The 21721-nt window shown below is 48.8% G+C and overlaps 1 protein-coding gene across 1 annotated transcript in view; it reads right to left on the reverse strand.

The window, feature by feature from the left end:
- The window catches only part of DGLUCY (D-glutamate cyclase), a 55521-nt gene extending 46526 nt beyond the window's left edge, over positions 1-8995 (reverse strand). The window contains 4 exon segments of the mRNA XM_065871640.1: positions 1983-2137; positions 2140-2180; positions 4285-4438; positions 8893-8995. Of these exon segments, the coding sequence (XP_065727712.1) occupies positions 1983-2137; positions 2140-2180; positions 4285-4438; positions 8893-8995 (453 nt within the window).
- Between the last annotated feature and the right edge of the window lie 12726 nt (positions 8996-21721).

Consider the following 21721-nt stretch of genomic DNA (forward strand, 5'->3'; position numbering starts at 1 on the left):
TGACTTCTTTGGGCAGCCACCAAATCACAGGGGCTGCTGACGTGGTGCTCGGTTTTTTCTTCACTACAATCATAACGGAAGGAAACACTCCATTTCAGTTTGAGGCTATGAAAAATAAATGCAAATTTTTTTCCCACCCAATTTCATAGACCCTCTGAATTTTCTCCATAGACCTCAAGGGGCCCGTGAACACAAAGGAAGACCTCTAGGAGAATCAGAGGCAGAGGGTCCCCAGGAAGCGGGAGCCTCGAAGGAGGCCCCAGGGTCTCCTCTGCCCCATGAGTCCACAGACCCCACTGAGCCCTGCTCACTCCTCCTGCCTCAGTAGAAGCTGCCCAGGATGACCTGTGTGACTTTCCCTGCTTATGTTGTTGTTTCCCACCCCCACCCCCGAATGTTTTCTGGTCCCTGTAGTGGGGCTTATGAAAGCTTCAGGCCATGGCCAGGAGGATATACCACTGGGACAGTCTTGGCAGCTGCCTGAAAGGCGTGCTGTTAGCACCCTGGCAGCAGCAGGATGAAACCTTGGTGTGCCTGCCAGGTTGACGTCTGCAGAACAGCACTCAGGAGGGAGCACATGCCAGGGACACTCACAAGAGACCGGCAGCACTCCTCAAGGCCAAGGCGCCTCCTTCTGGGGGACTCCCTGCATCCCCTCAAGGCCGCCAACCGAATCCATGATGGCAGCCTGGCCATTTCTCCCAGCAGCCAACGGGCAGAGGCATCGATGTTAAACAGAAAGCTATCTGGTATCCACTGGGATGGTGAGGTGTGGCTAGACCGTGGCTCTGCAGAGCACTTCCTCTGGGCAGCAATGGGCACCTCTGTGCAAAGCATCTTATAATTGTCACACCTCCACTATGGGCATTTTACAGATGGGAGCCAGGAGTCCTGGGTTCCAGCCTGGCTTTGGGATTTAGGCAAGTCCCTTTCTCTCTTGAGCCTCAGCTTCTGCATCTAAAATGAAAGGCTGGCCAGGATGAGCCGCGAGGCCCTCCCAGCTCCTACCTGCCACAGACAGCGGTGTGTTCCAGGGCCAGCCCTGCAGGGGCCCAGCCAGCAGCTGTGGTTCTGCAACCCCCCTTCCCAACCATCAAGAAAACCGCTCAGACACATATTTCACACATGAAAAGCAGCATGCACTGTGGGCAGCCTTGTTTCTCATCAGAGGCAGCCTGGGCCCCTCTGGCAGGAGCCCAAACCAGGCAAGTTTTAATAAACGTCTCAGACCCAAGATGAAATCTCCAATCTGCGTCCTCCGTAAAGAAACCTGGGGCTGGCTGTTGACACTGGCTGCCCATCCACCCAGCAGAGTATGTTCCCAGACTTCACACAAGTGTCCAGAAGGGGTCAGGGGAATGAGCGATCTGGTTCTCCACTCCCCCCATCTCCCCACCCCATGACAAGCAGTGGCTGGAATAAAACCTCAAAAACACTGCAGGGAGGCGGCCCCATGGCGGGCACGTCCTCCGAGAGGCAGCCACTCTGCATTAGTGACCACCAGCGGCCGCCTCTGGCCAAGAACATGACCCAGCTTTCCTGACAGAGACATGACCTAGCAGCTAACAGCCTGGCCAAGGCTCTGCCACAAATCCCCGGGCATTTACCCAGCCAGGCGTGCTCTCCCCGCTGCCAGGGAGCTTTTTCAAAAATCTCACTGAGGTGCCCGAAGTTAAAGGAGCCAGACAAATTCCAAACAGGTTTGGTTTACACAGCACAATGATCTGCCCGGAAGGGCTTGACTCGCACTCCCAAGGGCATGCTGGGTGCTCACAGAGGTAGGCAGGGGAGAGGCTGGTGGTCCCATTTTCCAGATGAGGAAAAAAAGCCCAGAGAGGTTAACCGCTTGTCCTGGATTGCCCAGCTAGAAAGTGGGAGAGCTTAGGTCTCTTGCCTCCTGCACCATTGTTCTCCCCACTGCAGGAAAATACAAGATGACCCACATTCTCAAGTCATTCTGCCCCTGTGGATTGCATCCCTACCTTATATGCACCCATGTGGCCGTGGCCTGCTGAGTCCCTTCTGGGGAGTCCTCCCTTCTCCCAGGCCCCTTCCAGGGAGAAGCTGCTGCCCAGGAGGAAGGCCATCATGTCCTTCAGCTGCCCCGAGGACTCCTCCAGCGAGGTCAGGCTGCCGTGCAGGTGCCGAACTCATACTTCCAGAACTGGGGACAGCCCGTCCTGGAGACACAAGGGAAAGCTCATAGGCCCTCAGACTCGGTATGGACTCTGACAATGCATTTTTAAAAAGGACTGGGGAGGGAGAAGAGGACATCTGGGGCTGAAATTTCAGACACCAGCACCAAGGTGGTGAGCACAGTTTTGGGCAGGGGGCCTTGCTGGCATCCTTCAACATCCTTCATCCTTTCCAGACTGGAAACTATCAAATCAGCATGAATATACTGTAGCCCCTGCCTCTACCCTATTATATTTCCTGTAACCTCAACCGGAAACCAGCCAAACCAGCAAGTAAAGGACAATGGTGCCCTCTCTGTCATCGAGGCGAGGCCCGCAGACCAAAGGGACAAGGAAGCTCTCAGCGCTAACAGTGGAAAGGCCTTTCTCTGCTCTCTTAGAGAAACTCCTCCACAGGGTTGAAGGTCTTTAGTCATAAGCCTATTCTTCATTCACTCCAAAACCATTTTGCTGAGTTGCTCCTCCGTGCCAGGCACAGGCCAGGTGATGGGCTATAGTGATGGAGAGGATAACGGCCAGCCTTTAAGAAGCTTGAAATCCTACACTGGCAGGCGAGGCTCCATTGAAATCAGATGCTAGCAATACAGAGCAGTGAGTGCTAACTGCCTAGATAGAGGAGTGACTCAGAGAAGGGAGAAATCCATTCTCTCCCACAAATGGGGAGATGCTGGAGCTGGGTCCTAAAGGCTGAATAGGAGTTCACCAGTTGGACAAGGGAGAAAGCACATCCTAGGCAGAGGGAGCGGCATGTGAACAGCATGCAGGCATCAAGCCCCTAAAAGTCGCTGAGATGGCAGCATGGGAGGGGCTCGTAAAGGAGTTGACCTCGGGCCCAGGTGGGGCTCTGAAGGACCCTCCCAACCCTGGAGTCCACAAATGATAAGAGAAGAATGTTCCTGGGAACTTTTTCTCTGAGGAGACAGTTGGGGATGACTGGACTGTCGGAGGGGGGTAGGTACTGAGCCAGGACCTGGTCACTACAGGCCTGATATCAAGTAAGGTACAAGCCACAGGAAGGCACCAAAGAACTTTTCTTAAAAAAAATATTTTATTTATGTACGTATGTATGTATTTGGTTGTGCTGGGTCTTAGGAGCTCCTTAGTTGTGGCATGTGGGCTCCTTAGTTGCGGCATGCATGTGGGATCTAGTTTCCTGACGAGGGATCGAACCCGGGCCCCCTGCATTGGATGCGTGAAATCTTAACCACTGCGCCACCAGTGAAGTCCCTACACCGAAGAACTTTAAAAGAGGGAGTCACGTGATCAGACGTAGAAAAAGTCATTCCAGGGGGAGAGAATATGGGGATGGGGTGGGAGAATAGGAGAGGGAAAGAGTGGGACAAGGAGAACAGTTAAGACGTCACAGGATTTTCGGAGAGAGATGTGAGCCTGAGCTAGGAGGGCAGGAGAAATGTGGGCTCCCCAAGTGCTACTATGGAAGCAGAATCAGTAGGGCCATTTATTCCATATGTTGTATTTTAAAAGTCTGGGAGGGCTTCCCTGGTGGCGCAGTGGTTGAGAGTCCGCCTGCCGATGCAGGGGACACAGGTTCGTGCCCCGGTCAGGGAGGATCCCACGTGCCGCGGAGCGGCTGGGCCCGTGAGCCATGGCCGCTGAGCCTGCGCGTCCGGAGCCTGTGCTCCACAATGGGAGAGGCCACGACAGTGAGAAGCCCGGGTACCACAAAAAAAAAAAAAAAAAAAAAAGTCTGGGAGAACATTCATGACAGTATTAACAATGTCTGTCTCTGGATTTAATTGCAGGTGGTTTTATTTCCTTCTGAATCCTGTGGAGTCAGGTTTCTAGCTTGGGTAATGAAGTGGACGGATGGCAGTGCCATCTGTCCAGGGCTGGACTTTCTTGGTAGTCCCAAAGATTTCTCCCAGGGCAGGGGTAGGGGCAGGGGACAGGGGTAGGAGTGGACATGCGAAGACGGCAGCCCCTTCCAAAGCAACAGTCATGAGTTAGGCTCCATGCCAGGCACCATGGGGTCCCCGAGGCTGGACAGAGAGGTTCCTGGTGACAGACACACCTGGCTGCAGCATCTGGCCACTCCCAAGCTTTAACCCCGAAAACTCAGGTTTTTTACCTGGTACCTGGGACAGCACCCAGGGCAGGCAACGTCCACTTGCCTGGCTCACTTTCGCCCAGCAGCGGCAGAGGGCCACTGTTGATCTGGCAGAACTTTTCAAAGGCTGGAGCAAGGGACCTGGGCAGGGCCACCACACTGGCTGGCTGGAGCCCTGGGTTTGGTGAGAGAAGGGAAGAATGCAGTCAGTTCCTTGTAGAGGCTTTTTAACTTAACTTTTTGTTGAAGCGTAACATACACACAGAAAAACGCACGTACATGTACAGCTTGATAACTTTCACAAAATGAATACACCCATGGAACCGGCATCCTGGTCAAGACACAGAGGGTTACCAGCATCCCAGGACCCCCTATGCCCCTCCTGGTCATCATCCTCCACACGCCCCCCACAGGGATAGCCACTGCCCTGACTTCTAACACCACAGATTCCTTTTGCTTGTCCTTCGTACATGTTCTTCCTAGAACGGAATCATACAGTATGTGTCTTTTGAGTCTACCTTCCTTCACTCACCAATAGTGGGTTCATTCTCATTGCTCTGTGGTATACTCATTACTACAATGCACTTACCTAAACCTATTGCTGATGGATATTTGAATCGCTTCCGGTGTCAGGTTATTACAAATGGTGCCTCCGTGAACATTTTAGTGCATGCATTTTGGGCACACGTGTGCACGGTTCTGTTTGGCACATACCTACGGTTGTAGGAAATATAATTGCTCAGCTTTAGTAGATACTGCCGAGCAGGTTCCAAAGTGGTTGTGATATTGACCAGGGCTCCTGGCCTTCCCCAATCAATAGAAATTGATAAGAGGTCAATCAAGAAATTCTGGGTTTGGTGATTGGCCCCTTTATTGGGGCCCTTGCGGCCGCAGGAGGGAACGAAAATAAGTAACAGGTTCCCTTGCTCGCTTCCCGACGCAGGGTAAGCTGGTTCCTTACATGGGGTGAGGGTAGGGGTGTGTCTAGGGGCTGGGCCGGAGCGGTGGCGTAGGTGTTTTGCCCACCCTTTTGGTGCCGTTGAGTGCAGGAGTCATGCACAGTACCCTGCTTTTGCTCCTGACACCCTGTTTTTGCTCCCAGCTCTTGAGAAGTGGCAGTTGGGTTTTTCGGTCTTTTTGTATCTTTTGTCCAGAATTTGCCCCAACTGCGCATGCACACAGTTATTTTTAGTCTTTGCATTTTGTAGCTCGAGGAGACGTTTGTCCAGGTGCAAGCGTCGCAGCACTGCAGCCAATGGTCCCAGGTCCCAGCCGATCCTAGTTGTACCGATTTATACTCCCACCAGAGGGCGCGTGAGTTCCTGGTTGCTCCATACCTGCTTCAACGCTTTGGTGTTGCCTCTGCCTTTTTCATCCCAGCCTTTCCAGTGGCATCGAACTGTGGTTTTGATTTGCATCCCCCTGATGAGTAATGCAGATGAGTGCCTTTTTGTATGCTTTATTGGCCATTTGGGTATCGTTTTTGGGCAAGAGACCGTTCACTTCTTTTGTCTGGACAGGTTCTTAACTGGGCAGGCTCAGAATCCTCGACTCTCCTCCAAAGAGATAGTCTTACTGGAGTTTTAGAGGAAGACCCCCACGTGCACGCCACAATCTCCCCCGGGGGCAACCAGCCCACCTCTGGAATGGGAAGTCCTTTGGCTTTGGAGGTAAACATACCCGAGTTTGAATCCTGATTCTGCCTCTGGCCAGTGCTGTGACCCTGGGCTTGGTTTTCCCATGGATAAGATGGCAGTAATCATACCTACCTCAAAGAGAACTCCTTGAGTCCTTTCCTGTGTGTAAATTACCTAACACACCGGTATTCGGGAAGTAGGGGTTGGAGTTACATTCATTCAGTGAATCTTGTGTAGACATTTAAAATTATGGTACAGAAGAAATATTTAAAGATATTAGAAGATATTTGGGATGTACCATTAAAGGAACATTACTAGGTAACAAAACATTATGTTCAGCATATTCTCCTTTTTAAAGGCGATAAGAGAAAGAACTAGAAGGAAACACATCTTCGTGTTAATCACGGCTATCTCCACTGACAAGATGGTGGGTGATTTTACTTTTCTCCTTTGTGCTTTCCTCAATATTCTAGAATTTATGCAATAAATAGGTATCTGGAGGAAAACTGTGACTGGAGGAAAAACAAACAAGAAAAGTTATGTTTCAAAAAAAGGGACTATTTCCTTAAAAAAAAAGTTCATCCCAAAGAAAAATATACTCTTTTGGAGAAATAACCTTGGTGACAAATCTCCTAAATGCCAGGTATGCTCTGCCAACAAGTGGACATTTCTTTTCTGCAATAATATCTGTCAGCTAATATTTTCTGAGCGCTTGTTATGTACCAGGATCTCTGTGCTAAGTCATTTACATGTGTAATCAATCATCTGTATTTTATGCAAGAGAAGAGTAAGGCTCGGAGAGATAGAGCGACTTTCCCAGGGTTACACAGCTGGTATGTGGCACAGCCAGGATTCAAGCCTCAGACTGATGACCCCTGTGTCCCTCTGAGGTCACCACTGGGCTGCGGGCACGGGCCTCCCCAGGATGGGTCCACCACCACCTCCAGCATCTTCCTCCTTGGGCATGGGGTAGTGAAGCAGATGTGACCCTCTGCAGGGAAAGTCTGGGACTGGCTCCTGCTCTAACTGCCTGGAACTCATTACCTCGAACCCTACCGAGCCTGCCAATGCTACAGACTTTCCAAAGGAGGTCAAACTGAACACCCCCTGCTGCTAAAAGCTCAAGGAAGCTGGCTGCATGGCTCAAGCAAGCCCAGCATGCCCCAAAAATAATCTGGAGTGAGGGAAGGGAATTCAGCCAGCCTAGAGGCCTCCCATCCCCTACCCACCCCTTTCTTACCTCCGAAGCCTGTTTCAAGAGCAAACTGGATTAATACCATAAATCACGAGGTATTACGTACACAAAGCTTCTCTGTTTCCTTTTTAATTAAATGTACTTCAGAAGGCACTGTGTTTCGGTTTTGCTCATCTCTACTGTTGGTCATAGAAAGTCCCAGAGTCGTCTCCATTAGTAACAGGACATGGAATAGAAGTCTCCGTGGTGCCTTTTTGGAGGGGCGGTGGACACACGAGGTGGGGCTACTTTATGGTCTGCTGTCTCGGGCTCCATCTAAGGTCACGACAGCTTTTTCTTTGTGGTGAGAAATCAAGTGAGTCCTCTGAGTCCTTTTACCCAAAAAGCAATGTTTTCATTTTTTTAAAAAAAACTTAATAACAAGAGAAAAAAGAAGAAGAAGAAGAAGAAGCAGAAGCCTTTTAATGTTCCTAATCTGATCTAAAGCCCTGGAAGACGTAGTCCCAAGCTGGAGAGCGCCAGCTGTTCCACAAAATGAACTGCTTTCCTTGTGGAGAATCCACGACAGACAGCAGCTAACGTGGGTCCCACATCTTATGTACATCAGCTCTGTGGGGAAGATTCCGTGGTTACTTTCAGTAATAGATGAGGCTCAGAGAGGTCACACGGTCTGCCCATGGCAACAGCCAGTAAGGAGCCACCTGCGCCCTTGGCCCCCCAAGGTTCTAGTGAGCAGGGTTGACCTGGTTGAGCTAGGGTTTGCTGGTCCATCATGTGTACGAAGGGTTGTGGTCCACTGTTCCTTGCTGACTCTGTAAAGCACACTTCCCGGTATTCACATCATTGGGAGCCCCCTCCCCCTTGACGCTGGCCTGGGCCACATGACTTGCTGTGCTAACGGGACATTAGGAGGTGTGATGCAAGCAGAGGCTTCATATGTGCTTGTGCATTAGGGCTTGTCCTCTTGGAATATCTCCCACGGAGGCCTGAGCTACTCCGTAAAGAAGTTTGGCTTCCACTGCTAGAGGGGCTTCCTAGAGAGAGAAATGAGAGGTTAGTCCCAGTGGTTCCAGCCATCCCAGTGGACACTCCAGACATGTGAGGAAGAAGCCATCTTGGTTGTCCAGCCCAGTGGACACCTGTGGAGCCCAGCCTCAGGGCAGAATTATGGTTTAAACCACTAAGTTTGGGGTGGTTTGTTAGGCAAGACTAGATAACTGTTGGCCCACAAATAGCGACAGAGGCTGGACATGTCCATAAACAAGGAAAATTGTCCTGCTTTAGTATTTTAATCTGTGTTGCTGGTGACTCCACCAGAACCAGAAAAGTCTTTCCCATTGTGAAATTTTGCTGGGATTCAGGTCAGTGACAATTTGGATATCTGTTTTCTCTTGCAGGACCTTTTAGAGCCTTGGGCGTCACTCCTGGGATGTAGTAGGGAGATGGGTGCCACCAGTCCAAGCAGGGAGACTTGGTCTGAATCAAAAGCAGATTAAAATGTGGCATAACATGGGGGCACTCTCCCCAGGAGGGAAAACCTTTCCATCATCGGAGGTCGTTGGCGGTTCTGCCTATGGAGCTGTGGGGACCAAGCAGAGCTGGTTGGTGATAGACTTCGCACCTGAGTCTGGTCCAAGGTGCCCGCTCCTTCTGGGAAGTTAATTAGTGACCAGCGAGAATCTCCTTCTGCTCTGACTTTCTGTCTCCGGTGCAGAAGCTAGGCGTCTCAGGAGTTCCTGGGCCCTACATGGCTGGTATTTCCAGGGAATATTTTTTTAACATCTTAGCACCACTCACCCCTAGCCATGCTGGACATGTTTCTGAGGTTTGGTTTCTTCTGTAGAATCAAACTCCTCACAGCAGAGGGAAGGCGGGACTTCAGGGGGAGTGGGAAGGTCATCCCTGGATGGGCCACAGAGGATCTGGGTTATGGGACAGGGAGGGACAGATGAGAAAGCACAGCTCCCTGGAAGGCAGCAGATCCAGCATCAGGACTGCCTCCCGACCTGCCCAGGGCTGCTCCTGGCCCTGTCCTGGGGTGGCTGTTATTTGGAGCAAGTTCTCGCCCAGCCCTATCCCCTTCATGTCTCAGTTTCTAATGAGAAATTCCTGACACTTCAAGATGCTCTTTCTCTGGCCTGGAATGTCCTCCCTGCCTCCCTCCCAGAAGGCCTTTCCATTCCTCAGAACTGGTTCAGAATCTTCTACCTCCGAGATGCACCCAACAGGCTTGTGCTGGCTGGCGCTGAGCTGCCTTGCCCCCAAAGCATTCTTTGAGCCACTGATTTTGGCCTGGAGTTGCAGTCAGCCTGATGTTCTACTTGACCCTGAACCCCCTTTCTCTCTCCCAGAGAGACCCCGAGTGCCTAGAGGGTAAGTCCATAACTTAGGGCTCTTCCTCAGCCCCCAGAGCACTTATCACAGCCTAAGCACATAGTACACACCAAACCTACTTACGAGTAAGTGAAGAAATGAATGCATACCACGTGAACTCACAAAGGGATTAATAGGCTAGATTTTCTGTCTACTTATGACTTCTGTTATTTAGATTTAGGACCTAGAAGGTAGAGTTTTTTTTTTTTTTTTTTTTTGTGGTATGCGGGCCTCTCACTGTTGTGGCCTCTCCCGTTGCGGAGCACAAGCTCCGGACGTGCAGGCTCAGCGGCCATGGCTCACGGGCCCAGCCGCTCCATGGCATGTGGGATCTTCCCGGACCGAGGCATGAACCCGTGACCCCTGCATCGGCAGGCGGACTCTCAACCACTGCACCATCAGGGAATCCCAAAGGTAGAGATTTTATGTTTTCTTCTTTATATCCCCTCCTCTCACCACTACTATAGGCACAGTGTCTTATACAGATTTTTGGTGAATGAATAAAAACTGTAAAATTTAAAATATAGAGATAGTCTCAAAGTTCTAGGAAAATATGCTCAAAAAGTAATCCTATAAATTGACTTCTTATACTCTAGAAAGAGAGGCATCAACATGTCAGCAAAATCTAGGGCTAGATAGCCACGTTGTGTTGGCCTCCAAGGCCCAGCCCATGTCTTCCTCATCTAAATATACCACATGCCTAGCATAGTGCCTGACACAAAAGTGGGAGTTCATACGTGTTTGTTGAATGACTGACTGCAGGCTGGTTGAAAGCAGGATTCAAGGGCAGTGTCCATAGTGAAGGTTCTGGACAAGCCTGATTTTCCACAGTTCTTTCTATCTACAGAGACGAGCCCAATGGAATTCCAAATCACCAATGTGTGTTTTCAACTCTCATCTCCCAGACAGAAGATCATGTAAACCGCATGGCTATTTTCATGAAGAATTTGAGATTGTATAAAATCTCTAACACAAAAAATATAAACGATACTGTCCTGGAAGGGGTAGAGATACATTTGAAACTGACTGCAGGTGCTTTCATAGCTGCAGGAACAAAGGGCCGTGGAGGCACAGAGGAGAGGACAGTCGGTCCCCATGGGCCGGGGTAGGGGTGCCGGGAGGGTCAGATGAGATTGGGTTCCATACCCCAGTTGAAGACACTGAGGCTTAAAGCAGCTGCTTTGGCAGGTCAAGCCTGTGCTTGCCTGCCGGACTGAGCAAGCCCCCGCTGGCCCTGGCAGGCCTGTCCTTTTAGCCAAGCATCCAAGGTACCAGCTAAGGTCCTGGATGTCTGTGGCTCCCTTGAGGTTTGTGGAGGGCTTAGCACCTCAGCCAGGCATTCAGCAAAGTTTGAAGAGAGAACCATCCCATAACCATGTGGGTCAGTGGCCAGACCCCTCTGATAACTGACCTCACTTCACATCCGGAGGAGAGAATGGAGTTTACCCCGAACCCGCTGAAATGAGACACCCCACAGGTATCTGTGGGCCCTCGCTCCCCATTATTGCTCTATAAGGCAGCAGATGCAAGCTGGGTGCTGTTTTGCAAATAAATTGTAGCCAGAAGACCCAAATCTGAGAGTAATTGTCTTTTATTTCCTTTATTTATTGTTTTAATGTAAATGTAAGTGGATCTAGGTAATTCCTATAATAATGTTACTTCCCTAGCCTGGAGATAGATGAGTGTAGCTAGAAATCCTGCCCTGTGCAATGCATGCGGGGAGCGTGCCAGGTACTTAATGTCACTGGCTGTGCACGCTGGGAGGGAAAGAAGGTCGAGGACCCCCACTCAACAGGGTTGTTCCCTTGAAGGCAGGGGCCAAACAGCGTGAAGTACATGTTCATTGGCTCCTGCCAAAGAAATGCCCTCAGTAATCAACCAGAGCAAGTCAGTCATAAAATAAATGATAGGGAGAGCACTGTGGGCCAGGCACTGTGCTGGGCCCTTCACCCTCATTGGTTTACAAGCACTGGCTCCCCACCACTGCCCCACAAAGAAGACATTCCCACTATAGGCAAGGAAACTGGGGCTCAGGGAAGTCAAAGAAGTTCCATAAATAGGAAGTAGCAGAGCCCAAATTCAAAAGCAAGTCTAAGTTCATGCTTGCTTGATCAATACCTATTTATCTATGGATATTTTCTATGTATCTATGTATCCATCCAACCTTCCATCCATCCACCCACCCATCCATCATCTATCCTGTGGTGCTAATAGGAATCAAATCCTCAGGAACATCAGAGGCCTTGTCCCTTTGTCCCTTTCCCTACAAGGTGATTCTGGGGCCAGGGTTCAAACATGTTTCTTTGTGGACTGATCCCTGGACTCAGGCTTCTCAGGACCTCCGTGAACTCACTGCTGAGTGGCCCAGGTGTTGCGTTGTCCTGCGAGGTCTTACTCTAGAAGTAAGGTCAGATGGGATCCAGTCAGTAAGACTTGGTCAGACTCCAAGAAGCCACCTTTCTGCTGTGAGGTCTCTCTTTTCTCCTTAGAGAATAACAAACTATCAAACCCACAAATATCATTCCCCAGTATCGAATATGCCAGAGAGGAGGACCCATGGCCAATCAATTCCTTAGCAGGATCTGAAACATCCAAAGCCTCAGTGTAAGCATATCTTATCTGTGCCTGTCACAGATGACTGAAATTCTACCATTAGAAAGTCATTCCTCTGCTTTACCCAAGCAATCCAATTCTGGGAATATAACCTCCAGATGTGTTCAAAAGTGGATGAGATAATGCCAGCACAGAGGCAGCACTGTTTATAATAAAAACAATTTAGAAACAACCTAATAGAGGCTGCTTAAATACATGGAGGACTGGTTAAGTAGAGAGAAGCTAAACTACGGTACATCCATACCATCCATCTAAACCATACATAGATAATATGTAACCATTAAAAGAATAAGCCTACTCTATACACCTCAAATGCAAAATCTCCCAAAGATGTAAAACGAACAAGGCAAGGTGAAGAATTCTGTATTGAATAACACACACACAACCGATCAGTTCAAATGCACAGAAACCTGCTCTGGAAGGATGGAGAAGAGCTTGGCACCAGTGATGGCTGTAGAAAGGGAAACTGAGCAGATGGGGGCTTGATCAGGAGCAGTGGCTGCTACACGACTTTATGTGAATGGCACCCTCTGGAGTTGTGCCACAGGGTGGCCCTGGTGGAAGAGGGACTCCCTGCAACTTTGAATAGCACAACATGTTAAGTATTACCTAATGAAAAAATGGAATTTAATTTAAACACACGTTAGGAAGGTAGAATCAGGTCATTATGATAAAATAAGTTACTCCTTATACTTCTGAGGATCTGGGTCACTTGGTTTTCACTCTTTCAGGAAATATTTATTTCGTCCCAACCATGTGGGGTATGCTGAATATACGGAGGTGAGTAAAACAGATCCTATTCCCATTTGAAAGGCGTGGATGCCTGGGAGTGTGAAAACCATAGTGATAATAACAACAGCTGTCATTCACCAAGTGCTTGCTCGATGCCCAGGGTCCAGGCACCATCCACCACCCATCCATGCAACAGGCACTGTGGTCCAGAGCACAGTTTGGGGGCAAACTGTCTGGATTCTAAGTGTGCCTCTACACTTAAGAGGGAACCATTAACTGCTCTGTGCCTATTTTCTCACCTGTAAACAGGGGCTAATAACCGTTTGCTCCTCATTGAGTTGTGGTGAGGATTTTAGCGACGCTTGTGAGGTTCTTAGAACAATTCCTGGCCGGGCCCACAGGTAGCAAGGTGCAAGCATTGTGTATGTTTATTCCTCCTCGCCCAGCTCAGTGTGCTGCAGATACAGTGGGAATGAGACAGACACAGCCCACGCACACAGAGGGTTTACCATCCCCCAGAGACAGACATTAAACACGTAATTACCATTGTGTCGTCTCCCAGGGAGAGACAGAAAAATAAATAGGTAACTATAACTGCATGTGCTGAGCGCTCCTGGGCCACATGGACTGCAGGTGGAGGAGAAAAAGGGGCTGAGTCTAGAACGAAGAGTAGGGGTCAGACTAGCAGAAGTGTGGGGAGGAAGGGTGATCTAGTCCAGGGCACAGCACAAGCGAGGTCAAGGAGGCACGTGCAGGAAACCAGCTTCCGGTGCCGTTGGAGTACACACTGCACGGGAGGAGGTGAACGGAGCAGGGGCTGGGAGGGTAAGCAGAGGCCAGCTCCCGAAGGAATTTGGATTTGTCCCCAGAGCAGTGGGAAATCACGAAGGTTTTCAGCAATAGAGTGACTTGGTAAGATGTGCCCTTTATGAAGATGGCTCTGGCTACGGGTAGCAGACGGACTGCAGGGCAGGCAAAGCAGGAAGCTGGCAGATGAGATAGGAGGCCAGGCCAGAGAGATAAGCGTCTAGAAAGCCTCCCTCCCAAAAAAGAACCTGGCAGGAGAGAGGCTGCCTTAACCCTTCATGTGCCCTGCTGGACCAGCCAGTGCTCAGCGGAAGTTGCTCCTGTGAAGTGGGACCACGGGATCACACACCCACAAGGGAGAAGGTTTTCTGTTTCCCTTCAGTTCTGCCAGGACAGGCCTTTTGGTCTGTTTTACTCCTTGCAGTATTTCCAGCACCTGTAACAATGCCTGGCACATGGAAGGCACCCAATAAATGTCCTCTGTCGGGGAGGCAGGGGATGGGCAGAGCAAATAGGATGTATCAGTACAAAGGCAACCAAGACGAGGCAGCCAGGGAGGCCGGAGATGTGGCTCAGCAGCCAAAGAAGCAAGTGTCTTAAAGAACAATTTGTGATCACGGAGGTCAAGGAGGATAAAGCCCAACAGGCATCCGTCGGACCTTGTAACTTATGCTCTCTCTCCTTCACTACCATGAGGAAGCCGTCACAGCTCTGTCGGCCAGCAAGCCCGGGAGGCATCACATATGTACGTTCACAGATCATACTTAGGACCTGACCTTGAGGGGTACAAAAAATAGTAGAAGACACAGCCCATTTCCTTGATATTCACAGTCCAGCCAGGAAGATCTCATTATTCACTACAAGGCAGTTCACAGTGTTACAACACTCCATTTCTGGTTTCTGTAGCTGTCCCTGGATCACCTCCCCAGAGTCCTATAATTTGATAACAGAAGCATGGAATTAAGTAGGTGTACAGACCTTGTCTTCACTCATTAATTTTTGTGGTGGGAGTTGCTCAATGTTTGCCAAGAAAGTTGCTGGTGGCAGCCTAAATACAACTGCAAATTTGCAAAGTAGATGTTGCTGTAAGGAAGACGGCATCCTGGCTGTATAAATATTTCATAAAAATGTTTCATTACAATAACAGAGACAAAAGATTGGGGAAATGCTGGCAGTCATGATTAGAATTGTCTATTTAATAGGTCAGACACAAGTGTTCCCAACATGCAAAAGATTGTTAGCAGTACAATTACTTTCAACCAAAGCCAGTGGTGGTCCCTTCCACTTCCTCTTCCTGAGCAATTTGGTCCTAAAGTCATTCGGTGGAGTGGAGAGGTAGGAGTCCATGGCGGGGATGGAGGGCAGGAAGCCATGAAGGCCCAAGGTGGGGGTCAGGGCCAAGTAATGAGGAGGACATCCGCACGGAGGGTGGCCTGGCCTGTGGTGTCACAGCCCGATCAGGGTAAGGGGGGATTCTTCAGAGTGTTGGGGAATGGCAGCCTGGCAAATGGTATCAGAGGGTAAGGAGTGTATCTGTGTATGTGTGTGTTTGCAGAGAAACAGATATTCCTTAGCCCTGCCTGGGAGCAGCAACAGCTCAATAGGAATGAGCACATCTACTGCCCAGATCTTGGATTCTAAATACCATTTTCCATTAAAATGAATTAAGACTCCTTGGAGAAGAGGCTGATTTCCAGAACTGAGGCAAGAACAGAAGATAAGCCTTGAACATCTTGTCATGCCAGAACGCACATGGATGTGCTCGAAGAATGATGGGCCCATACAGAAAGGACACAGATCAAAGGGGCTCTCACTGGTCAAGCTGGGGCCAAGGTGCACTTTAAATAATGATGGGAATGGAGTATAACTCACTAATACAGGAATCCATAAGTCTATACGGATATAAAAAATAATTAGGGCTTCCCTGGTGGCGCAGTGGTTGAGAGTCCGCCTGCCGATGCAGGGGACACGGGTTCATGCTCCAGTCCGGGAAGATCCCACATGCCGCGGAGCGGCCGGGCCCCGTGAGCCATGGCCGCTGAGCCTGCGCGTCCGGAGCCTGTGCTCCGCAACGGGAGAGGCCACAACAGTGAGAGGCCCGCGTATCACAGAAAACAAAACCAAAACAAACGATAAGAAATAAACTATAGAAAAGTTAAATGGTCGATAAAATGTGGTATATACAAACAATGGAATATTATTTAGCCTTTAAAAGGAAGGAAATTCTGTCACATGTGACAACATGGATGAACTCTGAGGACATTATGCTAAGTGAAATAAGTCAACCACAAAAGGACAAATACCATATGATTATATTTATATGAGATACTAGAATAGCCAAACTCATAGAGACAGAAAATATTAATAGAACAATGGTTGCCAAGGGCTGGGGGCAGCGGGGAATGGGGAGCTAGTGCTTAATGGGGACAGATTTTAAGATAAGGATGAAGAAAAAGATCTGGAGGCGGATGGTGGTGACGGTTGCACAACAATGTGTGTGTATTCAATGCCACTGGACCGTACACTTAAAACTGGTTAGCGTGGTAAATTTTGTGTTGTACATATTTTCCCACGATAAAAATTTTAAATTAAAATTAAAAAAGGAAACTGTGATTGTTAAGGTGCATTCACATTAAATGTTTAGTTACAAATTGTTGGGAAAAGTGACACAAGGGTTTGTGTGTCTCTTGAATTAAATATCAGCTATTCTCGAACTCAGGCTTCCTGTTCCAACTCCACGGAAAGGAGCTTATCTAGGAAAGGAAGGTTTCTTTGTTTATGCTTCACATGGCCAAACATTAACTTTATGACTCTATGAAAATCTGGGAAAACTCTGTCTGCCAAACATAACTGTGAATGTCCATTCTTAGAGAGTTATAGAAGATTTGTTCTTCAAAGCAAATCTGCTTTTAGTTACTAGGCCAAATAAAGCAATCCAACCAAGTGGCAAAACTCCAAGGTATGAGAGGGCTATGGGCAAGAAAGGCAAGCCCTCTGTTTCATAGTTTGCTTCGCCTGTAAAACTAGAGCACACGTGTTTGCTTATTTAATTCAGAGGCTCTGCAATGCTCGGTCACACCAAATTCCTGTAACCACAAAACATGATATACAGAACCCAGATGCAGGTTACGTGTGTGATGCTACGAACAGTAAATGTGGAGGGACATGGTTTCACGGATGAGTCCTAGGGACAAACCAGGAAGTTGCTTTAAAGTCTGGCTACCCTTCTACTGCACAGCTCCACCAATGGCATGACCTACAGGCCTACTTCAAGGTCACTGTGAGCACCACTCGCTAGTTGGAGGGGTGGGAGACTCCATGCATTTCCACTGCTGGGAGAGAGCCGGCTGTGTGGTAATGACCTGACACACTGCCTGCATGCCTGCATACACAGAAGATATGCTGAGCTAAACAGCAAAGCACCTCGACTCTTTGGGGCTCAGCGTCTTCATGTCAAATGCCAGATGTGCCACGATAGACATTACTTTTAGCGCCTTCCAATGCTATGATTTTCACAATCTGTAACTACCTGGGCAATAATTCATGAGTTGATGGTGGTATGGATTATTAATTTTTTTAAAAAAAAATTCCTTTGTTAAGGGTTTGTGTGTATGTATTTCTTTAATTGAGAGTAGAATTAACTTCAATTGGTCAATGCTTAGAATTACTGGTCTGAGGACCATACTTTAGTCCAGAATTATACTTCTGCTGCCCTGAAGGATGTATGCCATCTGATAGTATAAATGTATGGAAACAAGTATATGTAATAGAGCCCCATTGCAGAAGTAAATATGATGGAACAGCTATTATAACATATGTCCTTTCAACTTAACCCTCTTATGCCAGGCCTAATATAAGACAGTTAGGTTTAAAGGGCGTGTGTACACATGGGTTATATTGCAGAAGACGTGTAATTGGTCTAAATCCAAATAGAAACAGGCTAAGCTCCAACAGGATCATTTACATACATCTACAGACAGCGATGCCGAGATGGTTGTATAAATGCTACGGGACAGCTCGAGCAGTTGTTTCAAAGGGTCTTTCAGTGCATTAAAGCTGCATCCGGAAGCAGTTGTGAGGCTGGGCCTGAGTCTACACTGTCCGAGGGTTCACAAACTGAAAGCACGACCTCAGACGTGATTGATGACGCCCTTTCCTGCTCTGCTTTCAGGTTGAGATCCTCTGAGATTTCAATTTATGAGTGTTCCTGGTTACCAAATGTCTGGGACTCAATCCCAGTGGTAAAAGCTCTTTATTACCATTGCATAAAACCAGTGACAGTTCCACATCTAGTCAGGATGGGGACAGGGTGTTCCCAACAGTGGGGACAGGAACGCTGGCAGTGTTAGAGGCCACTATTGGCCCGGATGGGCAAAGCCAAAGCTCCGTAAGACAGTCTCTGGTATGACTCAGAGAGCAGCTCCCATGGGTGCCCTCGGAGGGAGGATGTGCTATCAGGGACCTTGGACAAACTTGGTGAGAAAGTTGGAAGCCTCAAGGGGCCATCCTAAAGCAGTATCACGTGGTTGACTGGAGCCGGGCCCTTCAGGGAGCCTGCTGTGCGCTGCAGCCGGAACACAGCAGAATCCTGGGCTCTTCCCAGGGCTCGGTGCATTTCCATGGGAACGGCTGGCTCGGCAGCCCCACGCTGGGCGGTGTGCTCCATCTATTTCTATGGCACCTATCACCATGGCACCTACTTGCTCTGAAAAACACAGGCTAAAAACAGAACACAAGGAAAAGGGGGGCAATCCACTTCCCTGCAGTCACCTTCTCCCGCAGCTGTTGTTATACCTTCTGATTGCTCACGTGGACCTTGCTCATTCCCAGTTTCCATGTTTTTGTTGTAGTTGGCCTTAAAAAATAAAAGGCTTACTATCAGCACCAGCATCATCTTGGGGGTGATGTGTCCCGAGGCTCCGGGAAGTCTGCACTCTACTTGCTGCAGATAGAAAATTCCTGGGGCGGAGGGAGCCCGCACAGGAAGTGACTCCTCTGGGGCTTGTTCAGGTATTGGGGGAGGGGGGAGGAAGTGGGGAGTAGGGGAGAGGGATGGAGACATCAGTGAACACAGGTGACCCAAGAAAGGATCTGTGCTTATTCCAACAAAGTGGATCAGACGCTCTCCAGGGAGCACATGACGTTCTCTTTGGGGAGGAATCCACAAGGCCAAACAGCTTCACTGAAGGTTTTCCCTAAGTTCAAGGTCACCCTTCACAGCAGAGCACTTAATCCAGTCTCTGGAGTCAGACAGAACTTGAGTTCAAATTCCAACTCAGTCACCTGCCAGCCACGTGAGATCGGTGGGCAACCTCCCAGAGGTTAACGTACTCATCTGTAAAATGGGGATGAGAAGACACACCCACAGGCACAAGCCACTTGCTGTGACCTCAGCTGTCATGGCCGTTCCTTGGTTTGCTCATCTAGGAAAGTTTGTGATGTTCGAGCAGACACTATACATAAAGCAGCGAGGAGGGGAGGGTGTGAGGAGGACAGTTATGATTTCCGGAAAGGATGCTCAGCACCCCCTCTGCCCCCGGTTCTCCTGGGCCTGACTTCCCGTCCTCGGTCCGATGGGGAAGGTACAGAGTCCTTGTTCATGAGTAGCCCCCTGCCTCCAGACTCCCACATTCAGTAGGGTCCTCGGGCACAACCAATGTAGCCGAGGACAAGCTTGTGCTCTGAGGCAGGTGTCACCATGCAAAAGGGTCATCAGCCCAGGCGCTGCTGTGATACAGGACAGCGGAGTTCTCAGGAACCGGAGAAAATCCCAGCCTGGTGCCCTGCTGTGGGCTTGGGAGTCAAGCAGCCATGGGGACTCCAGGTTCCCCACTGCCATCTCTTAGCTGAGTGACTCGGGACAGGTCACTTCCCTTCCCTCTCCCATCTGCGAATGCCCGTAAAGCCTCCTGTCCCAGAGGGAGGTTGGGAGCATTATTAAAGGAGAATACACAGGAAACTCCTCTACCCAGAGTCAGCATGTAGTGGGCTCCCTCTCTTCTAATCCCAACACTGAACGTTTTCAGGTGGAGTGAATACTCTGTTTCATGAGTAAAGGATTAGCCTTTATAATAGAAGGAAACAGGCTCATTTCCTGAATTTGCTGGTGGTGCCGGTATACGCTACAGTAAAACTCCCAGGCTCACACAAGGCCCCAGGCCCCAGAGGCTGGCATGGCCTCCTGCAGGGCCCCCACTTCCCTCTCAAATGCTCCATTTCTCACAACTCCCTCTGGAGAATGCACTGCTCCCCCCAACAAGTCTGTGGGTTCACTCTATCCACAGTTCCCTCGATCCTTTTTACTTTATAAAAGCAATTTCCCTGTTGAGGGCATTGTGTCTCTCCCTGCCAAATCCCACCTCTCAACAGTGCCCAATTCCCATTTGAGGAGCCATGTACTTCCAAGGAACTGGTCCCTACTCCAAGGCTCTGGGGATGGAACATGTGACCTAAGCTGAGCCAATCACATAATCCCAACCTCCTGTGTGCAGGGATTGGTTCATGTGGTCTAGATTGGTCCAATCAGAATGGCTCTTGGGACTCTTCCTGAGAATGGAGGACAGAAGGTCCTCAGGGGCTATAGATGCGAGGCTTGGACTGTTTCTCCAGTCACTTGACTATCATAAGTAAAGTCAGACTAGGTAAAACTGCACATGAAGAGTACCAACAAAAGCACTGCCAAGAACTATAGCTGCAACCATGATGATATTATCAACACCTAGAGCATCTCAAACTTGCCCTGTCTCTGAATTTCTTAGTTCTATAAGTCAATCAATTCCACTTGTGTTTAAACCAATTTCAGTTGGATTTTCTATAACATGAGGATAAAAAGCACCTGGAACATTACTTCCTCTCTATAGTTTCAGGGCCTTCACCTCATTCAGAGCTCAATTCCAAAGTCAGATCTTGAAGGAAGTCCACCTAATTCTATTTCCTCCTTTATCTCCAGACCCTGTGTACTGTTTATTAAGTATTGACATATATGTGCCCCTAACAGTAAAATCCTTTGAGATTGGTAGTGTCTCCATTTTTCCAAAGAGGACACTGAGGTCCAAAAGGATGTGAAATCATTTTCTCCAAGGCTACACATCCAGTAGTGAGTAAGATCCCAACTAGAAATGAGAACCCTGTATGATACGTAAACTATTAATAAGTTCTGAGTTTTTAAAATAAATATTCAATTCTTTCAATACTCCAGTTAGATTACAAAGGTCTTAAGTCCAAGGCTATTTTTTCTTCCTATTTTGACCATCCATTGTAGTTGCTTGAGAAGTGTTCGTTACCAAATGGTCAAGGGAACCTCCTGCAGCCTGGAACACACCTGACTCAGGCCTGACAATGCCCGGAGGTCTGCTGAGTCCTTTAAAAAGTATCAGGCACTGGGCTAAGTGCTTTACATACAGAATCTCATTTAAAAAAAAACGGTTCATTGTATTAATGTTATTCTTGGACGCAAGGGCGAGTGGCCTTTCGCCAAGGCCTGTGAGTGGAACCTGTTTAGACTGGAAGTAGGGGATCTATTTTGAGGGATAAACACAGAGGGCAGTGGTGCCTTACAGTGGCACGTGGCTAGGTGAAAATGACAGGACTATGGGTTTGATTCCTGGTTCTACTTCTTGTTATCTGAGTGGCGTTGGGCAAGTTACTTTGAGTTTTGTGGTTCTGTTTTCTCATTTGTCAAATGAAGATACTGATATAATCCCAACACCTCTCTGGGCTGTTGGCAGATTAAATCATATCAGTCAAACACCCGGCAAAATTCCTTGCATAGTTTTTCTCTTTCCCCCACTATATTTCTTCTTCGCTGGGCACTAACTAGTAGCTGGCCCTCATAGCCATGTGTACCCCCAACCTCTGCTCTGTGAATGGTGTCCAACCCCACCCAGGATCCAAAGAGATATAGAAGTTCAAGAAAACACTGGCCACGAGGTGGGGAGAAGTTTCCATCCCATTCCTTGCCAAACATAGATTTGCTGCTAGAAAACCAGGGCATGCCCAGGAATGGTTGTAGCCCAGGCTGCTTTGTTCCATTGCAAATTCATTGTGTTTAGATTATAACTAAACCTTTTTCCTTTCGTCTCTGCCTAGTGAGCCATGAACA

Source organism: Phocoena phocoena, chromosome 2 (genome assembly GCF_963924675.1).
Source record: "Phocoena phocoena chromosome 2, mPhoPho1.1, whole genome shotgun sequence".
Taxonomy (NCBI): domain Eukaryota; kingdom Metazoa; phylum Chordata; class Mammalia; order Artiodactyla; family Phocoenidae; genus Phocoena; species Phocoena phocoena.